Source organism: Netta rufina (assembly GCF_964035555.1).
Source record: "Netta rufina genome assembly, chromosome: 13".
In the NCBI taxonomy this organism is placed as follows: domain Eukaryota; kingdom Metazoa; phylum Chordata; class Aves; order Anseriformes; family Anatidae; genus Netta; species Netta rufina.
The window spans coordinates 11,181,601-11,197,375 of record NC_140136.1 but is presented as its reverse complement, the minus strand read 5'-3'; the positions used below and the strand labels follow the sequence as shown (position 1 = coordinate 11,197,375).

Sequence of the window (15,775 nt, the reverse complement as noted above, 5' to 3'; positions counted from 1 at the left end):
AGCCTTTGCTGAAAATGTTCATTACAGGTTGTTCCTTGAAGAAAGTAGTTGTCAGGAGCTGTATGCAGCAGCACCGTATGTGTCTACTGTGCCTAATCTACTATAGCAAAAATCAGAAATTGTTTCCGAGCAGGTTCAGGGACTTCAGTAAATACTAATGTGTGTCACGTACATGCTGTCTTCTATTTATAGCTATCAGGGGATGATGATTAACCAAAATGCTTGATTACCTAAAATTCCTTGGATTTGGAATGCCTGTTTGATTGCTCTTGACGTCTTTTACCCTCTCTGCCAATATTTGTGATCAATGTTTGGACACATTTCAAAGAGGAAAAATAAAAATACTAAAATCCAAAGTTGGTCAATTTAAGTATTAGACTGCTGTTTTTTTTATAGCTAATAGCTCTAAGTGAGGTCAAATAATTTTTGTTTGTTGTGAACTGACAAGTTCAAAATCTTTAGTAGTGCTACATATAAAACAATATTTTAAGTTTGTTGAAATATTATTATATTGGAACATATATTCTCAAATAATGCTGCTTCTGGTGTCAGTAGCTAGGGAGCAACTTCCCAGAAGAAGCTATGCAATGCAGCATACGTAATTTCTAGCAACTTCTGAAGCAGAACTTAAAGCTAAAGTCTCATTCAGACCTCAGTGTCAACCATGGTGTAATCGTTTGACACTCTTGATATAGGTTAGCCTTAGAACAAAAGAGTGAGAAGAAAAAGATAGTGGAATAGTACAGGTTCATTGAAATGGAATTCTGGAAAACAGGTGCATAAAGGCTATTAACATAATCTGGTGATAATACAATATTTACTACAAGCAAGTAGGAAAGCCTTTGTGCATTTTTTCAGGCAGCTTGTAACAGGTTTCAGCACTGATTCAGTGTCTGATGTGAAGGAATAAAGAAGAAATCAATCATAACTGAGGTACACAGCTAGGCGAGGGTCCTTGCGCAGTTTCTCTTCAAGAGCAAGGTATTTCTGTGGTGCTGTCTGCTTTTCCCTAGAACAAGAAGGTAACAAACATCAGAGTAAAGCTGCATCAGGGCATACAGTAGAATATTTTACAGAATAGCTTCACTGCTGAGTAACTAGGAATGCTGACTCGTAGACCCCCCGATTCTACTAGACACTGTTCAAGCAGTCATTTCCAATACCTGTTGAGCCTTAACGCTAGAATGTGGATACGGAACATGGTTTCAGAGTAATCAGCGAGGAAGGCAGCCTCCTCCTCCCTGCTGAGCTGACTCTGATTTTCCTGAAACTGCTGGTTCTTCTTCTTCAGCTCTTCTACCTCCTGTTGAGGGAATGAGTCACAAGAAGTCAGGGTAATGGACAGCAAGGAGCACAAAAGTGCAACTCAAAGTTCAGGGAGCCAAGATGAAGGAAACCACAAATAAGAGCCGTTCTATTTTCATGGCAGGCAATAAGTCTGAAATGAGGTCTCACAGAATATGAAAACAAGGAAATCAAAACACGTGGACCAGTGAGAAGCTGCAAGACCAGAATGTATTGCCTCACTGTAGTCAAGAAACACTGGAGAACTAAAGCAGCCCTGCTTGAATCAAGGACTGAATTGACCCTGGAGCTATTCTGTTCTTTGATCTCACATGTTAATGACAAAAAATACACAGGCTTGTTTATGACTCTCTTAAAGGTAAAGGGGTTCTGTTTCCTGCCTGCTGTCACGATGAGATGTGTTACCCTCCTGCCAGTGCAGAAGAGACTCTGGTGACATGTTCATACTGGAGTAAGGCTGGGAATACCTTTTCAAAGCGAGCTTGGATGATGTTGGCCTTAGCAATGAGACGATTCTTAAAGTCAGTCAGGCAGTCATCTCTGAGGCGCAGAGCCTGCCCCTTGGTCATTTTCTCAGGATAGCCAATTTGAATAAGAAAAGGTGCCAGGTAGTCCAGATCCTGTTTCTCATGTACTGGGAATTCATCCTCCATTGCATTCTTCTGGAGGGGAAAGGACAGAAAGAGTCATGATCCCATTGACTTGTTTCCCAAACACCCTTTGATAAGGCAAAGTAAAAGCAAAGGCCAAAACTCATTACACCCTATGGAGGAAATAACGCTTCTTTTTCCTGTGGGTTGATCAATACTCTTGCATTTCCCAAGGTGTTTTTTATTCTGTAATTTATTTTCTGTCATCCTTTTTAGCATCTATCCTAATTTCTTTGATTGTAGAGATGTACCTTACATAGAACATGCTATCTACTGAGGTACAAGCAGGACAAAATGTATTTGTATTTGGACAAGGTATTTTGAGTGACACTAGGTTGTAGACTGGCAAACAACTGGTTCTTGGATCTTTACCTCTGTGTTTCACGTTAAATGTTTGGTACGTAAAACCAAGTATCACCTCTTATAACTTTTTTTCTGTTCAGGAAAGCTCAGTCTAAAAATCGTTCACAAGAAACATCTTGGAGATCTTGAAATGTTGCAAGTAATTATTCTTGAATCTTTCTGTATTTATCCACAACATTCCTAAGGTAATAATTTCTGAGAGAGATCCGGGAACAAAATAGGCTTTGCAACTAATACTGAAAACAACAACAACAAAAAAACCAACTGATTCATAGCTCAATAAAACCCTCACACAAAGAAGTGCACATATTCCTAACACAAATACAAAGCCCTAGATATAAAGATGCAGCTTGGATTCCATTATCATACTCCCCTGATAATCACATTGTCAACTAGTACTTGTTAATTATTTTATTAACTAAATAAAATAAAAGAAGTATCCTTCTCTGGTGAGGAGGGTGGGCTAGTCCAGAGAGTCAGAAGATCATACCATGACCATGTCATATTTTCACAGGAAAGCTAAAGCTGTGCTGGCTTGTAACTGCTAGGGATTTGGCTCAGTATGTTCTAATAATACTAAATGCTCATTAGAGATAATGTCAGACAGAAGAAGCTTACTCTTTTGTATGCATGTAATAAACACTGGGATTAATAAAGAATGCCTACCATGGCTTCATATTGTTGTCTCCTCTTTTCATTCCTCTCTGTATCATAAATTGAAACTGTCAATTTAATGTCTGCTTCTTCATTCTCACGGATTTTCAGAATATTTAGCACCTTCCAAAAATTCAGAAGACACCTTAGCTTTCCCACAAAGTGATCATACTTTGAAATGCTTCACCTGCTAACAGAGTATGTACTGCATACAACAACCGTAGCATAAGATTAAATATACTTTAGATCCATACGAATATGCTCATATTCTGCTGATAGGTCAGTCTGATAACGGTCTTATTTTTAGAGTGATGTAATTTGGAGTCCAATAATTAACATTACTCAGTAATAAAGCCATTCTGAAGTCATAGTCTTGCCAATAGTTTTGAAATGGCACTGATAGCTTTAGCTTTTCTCTTTGTCTTAGGAAGATACAGAGCACAAGCAACAGGGATATTTTGACCATTAATAAATCAAGACTGCAAACTGTGGTGAGGTAGTTCATGAGGTCATGGCTTATACTCTTCAAATTTCTGAAAAATGGGCTTTTGCAATCTTGTTCTTTATTATTATTCTGTGCTAATACTGTTGTGCATTCATCTCCAGCTCTTTCCAGGTTTTCTCTTCCACACAAAAGCAATATAAAAAATAATCAAATCCAAGAACTTTGCCTCCACCTACTAGAATGATAGTATTTATCATGAAGTAGCTACAAAGACTTGTAAGAACACTTTTTACACTGGTCTCAGTGTGATTAGCAGTACAAGTGGTGTATTTTATGAAATATTTTTCTGCAGTTTTTCCTACAAAAAATCACTTCAGTATTATGATAATGGCTTCCTGGAAATGCCTAGCAACTAGATTTACATTACACACAATATCCTTTCTTTTTTGGTCTCATTCCCAGACAAAAAGCAAATATTTCTAGATGCCCCAATTCATATACTGTTATTTGCTCTCTGAAACCACTTCCCTCCCTGAGAACAAAGAGTGCACCTGACCAATTCTGACAATACCATGGAGACGTCCCTGTTACCTCTCCTTCAGATTGCCGAACTTGTTGCTTCAGCTGCTTCTCTTCCTCTGTTAGTTCTTGTAACAATTTGTACAGGTGTAGCAATTTGTTGTCTTTCACAGAGGACCCTGCCTGGAAGCAGATAAGCTAGTGAAAGACAGTAGTGTTCTCCGACTGTGAATCAGAGTTTTATGACTGTGAGTCATAAAACACAAATTGGCACAATTCTGCTACAGTCAATATAGAGACACTGATTTACACTATTGAAACATCTAACCCATGGTCAATAGTTGATTAGACTTCATCTAGATTTTGAGTCTATCAGTTATGTCAGCTAGACTGTATATCTTACATTTCTTTGCTGATGCTCCTGTTGGCTGGGACCAGTTTTACAGGGCTAGAGATCAAAGAATAGCACTCCAGCAATTGCATTCTGTGTATTCTCCCCATTAGAAATACAAAATTTAACAAAACCTTTCATGACATAAAAAAAATAATCTGTATTTGTATCTCTCTGATTTTCCTAAGCATAATTGTGCAGCAGCAGCACAGAATTTACAGGCAGACTTCTGCTCCTGATTACAGACTCACATCAATGATGTTAGTTGAGTAACCCACTCATGAATGAGAGAATTTGGCTTAATGACAGGACTCCCCTTTTTCTTTTATTTATGGCTATCTATCTTTTTTATTTCTCTCTCTCTCTCTTTTTTTTTTTTTTTTTTTATCTATCTTTTTATATTTATAGCTATCTATCTATTAAGCCTTACCATCTTGTCTGCATCTGCAAGGTAAACTGGGAGAGATTTAAACAATGTGACCAAAGAAGTCCATGGCAGAATTTGAGTTAAAATCTGCTTCAGCTTCTCTGCTCTCATCTCTCCTTCAAGAGAGGACAGCAGAGGAAATTTCATCTTCCCTGTCATGAATATGCAGGAATGAGCCCAACCAGCATCTTGCAAGATCTCAGTGGCCATGTCTACACTGCCTGATGAGCTAATCTGAGAAGATGACCTTAGGTATGGCTGGAGACAGCCTTTCATGCTACACCAAATCTTGTGGGCCCAATCAGCATGGTGGTGCATCTCCATGGGTGTTTGTGTTGTCAGTCTGGAGGTTGTCTGTGGGGGAGGCATGCAGATGGAGGAGAGGCAGAGCACGGAATATGCCATGGACATTTCACCTACCTTTTGTGTCCCAGTGATCTAGGAAAACTCAAAGATATAAATGGGTTTTCTCCATACCTGGTACGTGATGCACATTTCTGGGGTCATGATTTCACTTTGCTTCCTATAATTCTCTGTCGGTTTGAAGAACTCCTTCTTTGAGGCAGTAATGTATTTATCCTTGAGGTGGTATGTCAGCTGGATCATCTCCTCCGTGATCAGAAAGACACGTTCTGCTACATCTTCATCAGCAGGCTTTTCTAGGTTTCTGTGGAAACATTCCTTCATTTGCTGATGAGAATTGAAAAGAAATAGACGGAAGCAGGTTAGACAACACAGAGAAATGGCAAAATTTGTGGAGAGTTGGGTAAAAGCCAAAAGAAAAATTGGGCCTTTCTGCCTGGACTGTGACAGCAACTCCTAAGACCCTGGCCCATATTCGTGGCCCATTGTTCTTTCACATGCCTGAGAAAAAAAGCACAAAGCTCCTTAAAGCAATAAAAAGTCTCCTATTTGTGGAGCTGAGTGTGCTCTTCAAGCTCAAAGTTAGCTCAAGATGCATCCTTTTCTGATGGAACTACAGGAAACAAGGTTTTTTGGAGCACAACAATACTTCCCAGATTCCCCAACAAAAGGAAGAAGAATAAAATAAAATAAAATAAAATAAAATAAAATAAAATAAAATAAAATAAAATAAAATAAAATAAAATAAAATAAAATAAAATAAAATAAAATAATTTAGAAAAAAAGGCAATTTGGTTGCTGGCCCAAAGGTAGACCATTATTGCAGGGCTCTATTTTGAAAGGTGATGTGTCTGAGCCATACCACCAGGTGTCAGATTTCCTCCCACTTTTCCAAATCAGACCTGACAAGAAAAAGAGGCAGACTGCTGCTTGGAACAAATCAGCATAATGGGACACTGTCAGGAACCCAAAATATTATTAGTTTGGGGCCAGAACATGAAATCATTTGACTATCTGAGTCCTGTGACAATTTCATTCCAAAATCATAGTTAGGCTTTTCTTCTTCCTCTGACACACATTTTCCAAGTCATGGTTTCCTAGCTTCATTCTAGCTGCTCAATATGTTTGGTGACGAATGGTCACACTGTGACTGTCAGTGCCAGGCAAGCAACTGCAAGGCACAGCAGCTTAACAAGGCTAGGTTTCTTCTGGAGTTTTGCCTTGGCTATGCCAACTGAAAGTGAACCTACAGCCTTAAGCAGAATGTTTTGCGTAGTATAAATATCACAGTGACAGATATTTTTCTGTTCCTGCCTTGGCCGTACCACTATAGGCCGGGAGTTAATATCAGTTCTGGTACCAGCCACACTTATTTTCTTTCCTCTTTTGCCAAACTCTGTGTGCTGGAAGTATTTGAAGTCATCCCGTCCCACAAAGTACTCTTTTATCTCAGTGGCATTTTCAGCACGTTTCTGGAGGCCATCGACTCGTGACTCATTGTAAAATTCCATCACACGTTCAGTTTCTGGCTCCATTGACTTATAGATGTGGACTGTGGACACAAAAGAGATTACACACATTTTCAGAATTAGTGACTATAATACTAGTGAACACAGGTACATCCAGGGGAAGTTTAATTTTCTCGATCAGCCAAGAAATCAAATGCACTTAGTGTTGGAAGGGAATGTTATCTCTTCACTGCTGTGCACCAATATGCCATGGCCTGAAGATGGCAGGAAAGCTTTACATGGTCACTTTCCTCCTTACACAGCAAGGCAGTGAGTGGAGCCTGTACTCTGCTGTTCCCAAAAAAGGAACTGGTGCAACCTCTTCAGGAGAAATACTGCTTCAGCAACAGATCTGATGCAGGAGTTTCCTACAGCTGCAGAACACTGAGAGATTGAGCATAATCCCAAGGAGAAAGTTTCTACTTCTACCACTTCTACGGGTAAAAGTACATAGTATCACTCTATACCTGCGATATAGATGTCATCTTCCGTTATGCTGGGGGGGATCACTGCCCCAAACTGGAAGCACAACCAACCCAATTCTCTAATCTCAACTAGACACCATATTACTAATCAATGCAATTCATCCCAGAAGTATGCAGTCCCCCCTGCTTTGGGTTTTTGCTTTTGCTAGGAGGGATTCACACGATGTCCTATCAGCTGCAGTCGCCTTGGTTGCCCAGATGAACTGGAATACCTTTAAGACCGAGGAGGTGTCCTGGGCTGAAGTACTCTGTGGTCAGCTGTGTTTTTTTATTAAATTCTCTCATATCCAACATGTCTTCTCGGTTTTTGAACCACTCCTTCACCTCCACTACTTCAGTACCTGGTGAGAGACATGCCATTTCACAGCCTTACACTGGAGATGGTACAATTCATCTGATGAGCTCTCAGTGTCTGTGCATACCCTATGCTTCTGATGCAGCCACAGGAGACAGAGTCAGTGTACTCATTAGAACTGTCCCTGTGCACTAGGATATTTCATAGATAAATCCTAACAGATGAATCCTAATCTACTTTGAAGTAGATGAATTATAACACAAACGGGCTTATTCTTCTCTGTCAACAGGAACTAAAGTCATCAGCTCAGGGGGAGAAGATGTCACAGTGGATGGATGTATTTGGTGAGATAAATTCCATCCCAAATATTTCATAATAGTGTCAAGACTGAAGGGAAATAAGACTGCACCATCCAAGATGGCTGGGGACAGGAGTCTGTAAGTTCAGTCAGGAATTTTTATGGTTTCTTGGACCAGCCATTGAAGGATAATACTTTCAAGTACAGAAATGTTCGCACTCTCTAGCTGCCTCTTTCTATGACTCCTAGAAATACCAATGGGACAAGTAACGCAACCAGACAGTTTAAACCAACCTTCCATTTCTCTGAAGATTGCAAATCCAAGCAGCTGACCTGTGGCACTAATCAGCATCACTGTTTGGATGTTAAACTGATTCAAATTCTTACAGAACTCCCTAGCAATGATGCAAAGCTCTGTGGCTTGATAGACAGTGAGTGGGGAGAAGTGTATGATGATGTAATAGATAAGTATCCCAAAAACACTAAAAGAGGAGGAGAAAGCACAAGAGAAACCCTGGCAGAAAAGGTACTCCACCCCCTACCCATCAGCACACCCCAGACTGTGTTTGCTCAGTGTATGAAGAAAGTTAGCTCATCCTCCTTACAGCGTAAGTCTGCGTAGACAGTGAGGCGTTTCACCAGTCCATTTTTGTTGAGGTACGGTGCCCATTTCTCCAGTTTTGCTTTCTTGTACATAATCACCTTCTTCCCCTGGGAACAACGGGTCTCAAACTCTGCAGTAGGCAAGGGAGGTGTCAGAAAGATTGATTCCCATCAGCAGCAGTCCCATATGCACAACGGTAACAGAAAGGCCATCCCAGGCAAAATAATTCAGCTAGGAGGAAAGCACAGTGTGCGTGTGTCTGCGGGGATTTCCCACCCGGGATGAGACAGTGCACAGAGGCAGGCATTCAAAACAATAGCTAACGTATGCCTTGATCTGCGGCACTTCGCTGCTGTACCTTGAACACCCTGAAGGGGCAGCTCTTGAGTGAATCAACAAACCTCCCAGATGCTCTAAAAGGTTCGCTGAGAGGCAAGCAAAAGGCAAAGAATAGGTACCTCTGGGAGAAATCTGAATAGGGGCTACCCATGTAGGCGGCATGGCAAAACTCGTGTCTTTCTCCTCCTCCTCCTTGTCCTCCTGTTGAAACAGAAGCAGAGATTTACATTTTTGGCAGCTTCTCTGTGCTAGGAGGCATTTTGGTTATAGAGAATGCACTACAGCAATCAGAGCAACTTGTGCGAGGCCGCATTGGTCCTGGGCAGCACGGTAACAGAATTATGAGGGCTGCATCAGAGCTATTCAAGATTGAGAAGGAATCTAGAGTGCCAACCAAAGTATAGCTAGAGCAATAGTGATCTGACCTGGAGAGGGCAACAGGCAGGCAGACATATGTATAGGCCATGAACTCACACCAGTTCACTACAGCATCACCACTGCAAGAAAGCCATTGGTAGGTCACTCACTATGTCATCCATGTTCCTGTCAAATAGCTCATTTTCCTCCTCAGCATCCAGGAGCATCTGAAGAGGCTTGTCAGTCTCTGAAAGCATAATTTCCCAGCGGACAGTGTCACCCAAGTCAAAGATGAGATCCTAGGCCATATAGAAGAAACCCACATAAACACAGAGCAGTCTCACAGGCCTGACACTAAACTGCACGCTGCTTCTGCACATCTGCAGTGCTCTGGACCTGGCTGGGCATCAGAGTTAGAGGACTCTGGACAGACCCTGGATCTCAGTGAGGTGTGCTCATCAAACCCCTGGCTGGCTGGTGGAACTCCAAAGACTGACCCTGTTCCTGGAAGGCTGCAGGTCCCTTTCCCTGCCACAACTGAGGGGAAGCTGCTGGAAATGCTTCTGCCTCCTTCCTTGGGGCATGCATGGCCCCACGGTCATTCATATGGGCCTAAAGAGACGGTGACTCAAGCCCTCACCTCCCAGGCTTTATATCAGCTGGAGAGTAACTGAAGTGTGGGAAGAGCCAAACCAAGATCTTTCATGCCCTGAGCTACGTTTGACAGATTCTGCTCTAAAAGGTGTTGGTGAGAGAATGATCATCCAGCCAATCTTAAAAGCTGATAGTGTAGCATTGTAGGGGATTAATAGTTATGATCTGCATTTGCTAGCTCAGGGTCTGGGATGCCATGGACTGTCTCCAGATATCAAACCTGGAGTCTATGTAATCAGAACAGGTGCACAGATGTGTGAGAGCTCATTACCTTGCAGCCGTTCCGGCAGTCCTGCATGTTCACCCAGTAATTCTTGTGGTTCCAGACACTCTCAATTCCAAGGAAGTGCTCATCCATGGTGCTGTGACTGTTCCCCGTGAAGGGGTTGATGAAGAAGGGCTCAGGAACCTCTCTCTTCCCAGACAGAACCAAAACCCATGCATGCACCCGTAAGCCACACAAAGGGTCACGGGTGGGCTTTTCCACTTCCTGTAGCCCAGAAGACAGAGCAATAATTATTGCTATTTTATTGCCACTTTAATCCAACCCCCCAGCAGCCTTATTCTCTCCCCTGCCTACTTCTAAAGATCTCCAAGCCCTTAACACTCTTCAGAACAGTGACGCAGTACATACCCAGCATATATTTCCATGTCAGCACAACACTGTGTTCTCAAAGGCTACATGTTCATGGCCCAAATCAGAGTTGTATTGTTCTTCATGAAGGGTGGTGAGCTCCAGTTTTGGTCAGCTATTAACCATGTCTCGATTTTTGATATTGCAGGTTAAGAGTAGGGTGGACCTTGTAACTCACCATGACCTTCTCTTCTCCTCTTTCCTTGTTCTTATGGGTGGCTTCAGTTTCTGCTTTCTTCTTGGCCTCCTGCTGAAGCTCAAATTTGCTCTGAAGGTCTGGGGAGGACTTAACTCTATACTTGTTGGGCTTCTTCGTTATTTCCTTTGGGACCTGTCTCCACAAAAGCAAAGGATTGCTGTGAAAGGTTCATACAGACTGAAACATAGTGTGGACCAGCAGCTGTTCCGGCTAGCCCTACTCTAGAGCTCACCAGGAGTGAACATGCTGAGCATGCATGCTGCCTCCTGTATACTCCATGATCACTCGGGTGAGCAGTCTGGGTGGATCAAGTATGGATGTGGATGGTCCTGCCAAACTAGCAGATATCCCTGAAGGGCTAATAAGCACTCACAGATCTTCACTCCCACTTACAGCAAGAGAATGTGGGGTACAGTATAGTCCCAAGATCTTTTCGTCCTAAGCACAGTGTGAATGCTACATGGTCAAAACACAGGCAAGCTGTGGCCCTCTTACAGTGAGCAGTATGGTTGGAAAGCAAACAGGTGATGGGACCTGGGGGCCTTGCACTTTGCCATTAGACTCATTCTTATTGCTCCAGAGATATCAGCTTCACTAGTCTTCCAAGTGCTTTGTCCTTACCAGTGACATGGTCTTCTTACCAGAACCAGACAACCAGGCTCCTACCTGCCTGCTTGCTGCAGATCTCCTTACCTCCGGTGGCTTCCTGAGCAGTGGGCACACCTCCAGAGTCTCGTCCAGGCTGCATATGTCTTGAGTGGCATATCCATTCACACAGTAGGCATCGTACCCAGCCCCAATCAGCATGGAGCACAGCAGCACACTGAAGTCAAAGCAGTTTCCTCGCTGGTACTTCAGGATGGTGGTTGGTGAATAGAGTGAACTGGGCTTGAAAGAGAAGGATACATGTTCTTGGTGCTTGTCTTATGAAGCATGCCCCAGGCAGGGAGCAAGAGAGAGACAGAGCATTACTGGTACAGAGCCCATATCCCTGGGCTCTGTACCAATAAGGAATCTGTTTTATGAAACTCTTACATAAGCCACAGACTGCAAAATTCCCCTCCAATGTGATCTGGAGAAATTCTGACGCCAAATCTTGTGACAAATTTAGCCATGGGCAGGACAAGCTCACCAGACTGCAGAGAACCTAATACTAACCACAACATCAGGGTGGGGCTTACCTCCGTCTCTAGTTGGTCTGCCTGTAGCATTTCAAAGCAAAAGACCCATAAACTAAATTATAGCTCAAAAGGAACTTACTCCCTTCTGGCCCTCACTGGTGACCAGGCAAAGGGAACAATACACACAAAGTGAATATAGAGATCCTGTTTTTACCATCCCAGATCTGAGGCTGCACCTTAGATTTGACCAGTCACTGTCCACTAAATTAAGATATATTCTCAATAATCTCAAAATACAAGTGTGTCTTGAGACCCTGGGACTCTTGGGACACACTTGGCCAGCATGGAGCTCACATAGATTGTATGGGGCACTCCACAGGACATCAGCAGTCCTAGCTAGCAGAGATTGTTGTTGATCTCTTTGCTTTAGCTGGATCGTACCACCCTTAGGACTTGCCCCAATGTTGGCATCATCTCCTCTTGCCACTCTAATATTTGAGATTTCTAATCTCCCTTCAGACACCTCAAAATATCCCAGATATTGGAACAGAAGTGTCTAAATCCCCTAAAACCTAGTCACTGAGGCCAAGCATCATCACCTAGGCTTTTTATGCTCCTTTGGTCCAAGGTCCCTTTGTTCCTGGCAGGGAGGCTTGGCAGCCATTGCAACCCACAGCAGATCAGCTGGTCATAGGGGATGACTGAGAGCAGGGTCAGGCCCAGTCTGGTAGAAATGGTGCTTAACTGCTTGACAACACTGTATGTGTATGGGAATACAGGTTCAAACAAAGAGCACAGCACCTGTGGGAACTGTGGGGTTGCCTAAGTAATTATGGGGAGCTGGAGGACTCAAAGACCCTTGTAAATCCAGACCCTGGGGTTTCCACATTGTGTCCTGTTGAGAGGCCCTCTCTCATCTCCATCATGGGTCTGTTTCCAATGGGACTGTAGCCTCTTCCTTACCGGCGTGAGAGGAGACTTGAGGGGTTCCATGGTGAGATAATCACAGACAAAGCTGGCACAGCCATCCCAGTGGTACAGCTCTGTATAAGGCAGCAGGGTTGGCCTCACTGTTGTGCTCACAAACTTCTGTAAGGCAGTAAGAGGTTTTTGGTCAGCCAGCAGATTCCTGGTGGAGTGTCATCTTCATGGCCACTCTCAGACCATCCCTGGATGTTGTAGCTTACATTCAGGACTTCCCTGGAGCATGACAACAGTGTTGGTAACCCTCCTCACCCATTCTGAGATGAAAATGCATGGAGTTAAGAGGCCCTCTGCCAATAGACACTTCTGTTTGCCTGTGGCTAAAAGCTCAAACCCATCTTGGACACATTACAGATTCAAGCCTTCTCTTAGTTTTCAAGCAAGACAAATAGCTACCACGCCTTCCAGCTTCTACATGTTCTGGCTCTTTTTTTGCCTTGCATGTCATTTATATAATAAATTTTGGGGGAAGTTGATCCAAAGAATTGATTTCACATACTCAGAGGAACATCAGGTCCAGAATTAGACAACAGCTGTGCAGCTTGGGCCCAGCCCCACAACACCCCATACCTTCACACCACACTCATTGACCGGGTACAGAAAGAGTGGCTTTCGGTCAGGGCAGAGGTGAATGTACTGCTGGAGGTAATGGTCAGCAATGCGCAGCAGCTTCTTTTCCCTTGGGGAGTTTGTCTTGTACGAGGATGGTAACTGGGATATGTCGATGGAGCTCCAGTCAAAATCGCTTCCAAGACAGAAGGAGGCAGAGAGACACAGGTAATAAGCTAGGAGCAATTAGAGCAGGATGACCTGCTATCAAAACACAGGAGAGCTTCCCTGTTTCACACAGAAAATACGGGGATCATAGCCAAGAAGAGGTAATTTTAAGTGGGCATGAGTTTAACATAGCCAAGCTTCTCCGGAGTGATGGCAAGCTAACACAGACCCAGAGGATCAGGGGATCTTTATATAGTACAGAAGCAAATGGATAGAAAATGAAGTGAGTTACCTTGTCTTAATCACACAGGTGCCCACTCATGGACAAACACACCCAGCACACAAAACTCACTCCCCTTGATCCATACAAGCAGACCACACGTCAGCCACATGTGTGCAGTCTCCCCATGGACCCTAGAGGGACCATCTCTGCTCATCCCAGCGACTGACAGACAGGTGTGACTTACGAGACATCACTTGGGACACAGACTTGGTCCACAGACAGCTTTGTCTCTATGTCGTGAAGTTCATCGCTGATCTCTAAAGCCTTCATCAGCTCTTCTTCCCTTCGCTCCTCTTCCTCATTCTCCTCTAGGACCTCCATTCTGCCTCCTCCTAGCCACTACGGAAACACATGCATGAGGGTAAATTCAGGGGTGGGAGCAGAAACTTGCACTCCGGGCATGTTGATTTAGTCTGTGAGCCACCAGCTCATACCCAGTCATTCCCATTTCTGCAGAAGTCAGGTGTGAGTACTGAACTTCAGTTTGGGCTGGGCAGGTTGCACATATGGCTGCATGCTCCTGGGCCACCCATGTATGGTGGAGCCAGCAGGACGAGGGCCTTGCTCTGTGGGTGCTACACAACAGTCCCAAACCATGCTGCGTGCCCTGCTTTCTGCACCCCTGCAGATGCTGTGTGCCCCACGGGCGGTGCTGCATGGAGGGGGGCACCCAGCCCACGCCAGTGCTGCGCTGAGCAGCTGCATCAGCAGCAGAGTGGCCTCCAAGGACGGAGTGCTACTTGTATCGCCTATTTACATTTCAGGGACTTTTGGGGGCTGTTTATTTCCCCTCCCTGCGGTCAGGCTGACCTGCTGGGCAGCAGGCAGCGCAATGGAGGCACAGACCTTGCAACGGGTGCAAGGGGGGGGGAAGGGGTATCCTGGGGCCCAGTGCTGCTCCCCAGCCACCCACCGCCCAGGGGGGTCCCGTCCCCACAGCCCCTTCAGCCCCACGCCCCTGCCCTCCACCGCCTCACCGCTGCTGCTGCCGCCGTGCCGCGAGTGCTCCATGGCAACGCTCACGCACCCAGGCAGCTTCAGCGGGGCCTGCAGCCTCCTCCAGGGCCTAGCCCAGAGCCTACCCCACCCCGCGCAGGGCTGCCCACCCAGGCTTCACAGCTCCCTCAGGTGCTCCAGGCTTCACCTGCAAACCTCCCCACACAGCCCCGCTGGAGCTGATGTCAAGGCAGCTCCCCCCTCCTGCCCAGGAAGCAGCCTGGAAGCTGTGGAACTCGACTATGGGGCTGCCCTTACGCTCATACACTCACGGGTGCAGCTGTTTGAAAACACAACAAACATTCCTCACCCATGCTTTTGTTGCTCTTGAAGCCCGAGGGCTGTGCTGACTTTGCTTCTCGTTGCAAATATCAGTCCTGCTTTGCTGCTTTGTAAAATACCTGATGCAAAGCAGATGAGATTCACTTCCCAAAATGGCAGAGCATGGTAGGATCTAGTCCCTATCCTCGTGTCTATCACAGCATCACCATATCTGAGATTTCAGAAGTCACTGAAAATCAGCAAAAGCAAATGTGTTTATGTGGGTGTGAAACCATGTGTATTCAGTACACACTGTTACTTGGTCTTTGCGTGTACCACTGTGGTATCTGTTGTTACTGCTGAGTCAAAAGCAGGTATGACAAAAGCAGTTGGATGCATAAAACCCCAGACTGCTGGGGATGTTACTGATGCAGGGTTGTTGCAGACGCTGTTCCCGCTTGGGGTCCCATCAAGGCTGTGAATTGGGTCATCATCATTCACCAGCCCTGAGCTAATCGGAAGGGCCATGCTGGAGGACGCACTTTTGGAGAGCCCTTTCTTCCCGGCCCACTGCTGACCGGTGGTAATCTGGCTCTTGTGCAATCACAGAGGCAGCATGTTTGTGGGGGGGAGAGGATGAGCTGCTAGGAGGTAATATAAAGCTGGCAGCGGGAAGTGCAAGGAGGACCCAGCCTGCTGTGTGTAGATGAGCTTGGAGTGGTCTGACAATGGTGAGTGGGATGAGAACAGGTGAGAGCTTTACATTGAGGCTGCTGCAGCCATGGGTGGCTCTTCCAGGAAGGGGCTTTGCAAGCGGAGGCACCTCCTATTTTACAGAAGCAGAGGGCAGAGCTTCCCAGGTTTGCCAGGGTTGTCATACTGAGCTGGGAACAAGCCAGTATCTGCCAGCAGTATGGCCCTGG

The 15,775-nt window shown here is 44.8% G+C and overlaps 1 protein-coding gene across 1 annotated transcript; it reads right to left on the bottom strand.

The window, feature by feature from the left end:
• Positions 1-918: 918 nt before the first annotated feature.
• Positions 919-14,606, bottom strand: DRC7 (dynein regulatory complex subunit 7; the record flags this gene model as incomplete). Its single annotated transcript, XM_084294826.1, has 18 exons — positions 919-1,009; positions 1,164-1,303; positions 1,773-1,967; positions 2,985-3,095; positions 4,009-4,119; positions 5,232-5,444; positions 6,443-6,669; positions 7,323-7,451; positions 8,309-8,437; positions 8,766-8,847; positions 9,174-9,302; positions 9,929-10,147; positions 10,470-10,622; positions 11,184-11,378; positions 12,575-12,700; positions 13,166-13,340; positions 13,780-13,934; positions 14,406-14,606. 18 exons carry the CDS (start codon positions 14,604-14,606, stop codon positions 919-921), a joined length of 2,781 nt encoding a protein of 926 aa, XP_084150952.1.
• Between the last annotated feature and the right edge of the window lie 1,169 nt (positions 14,607-15,775).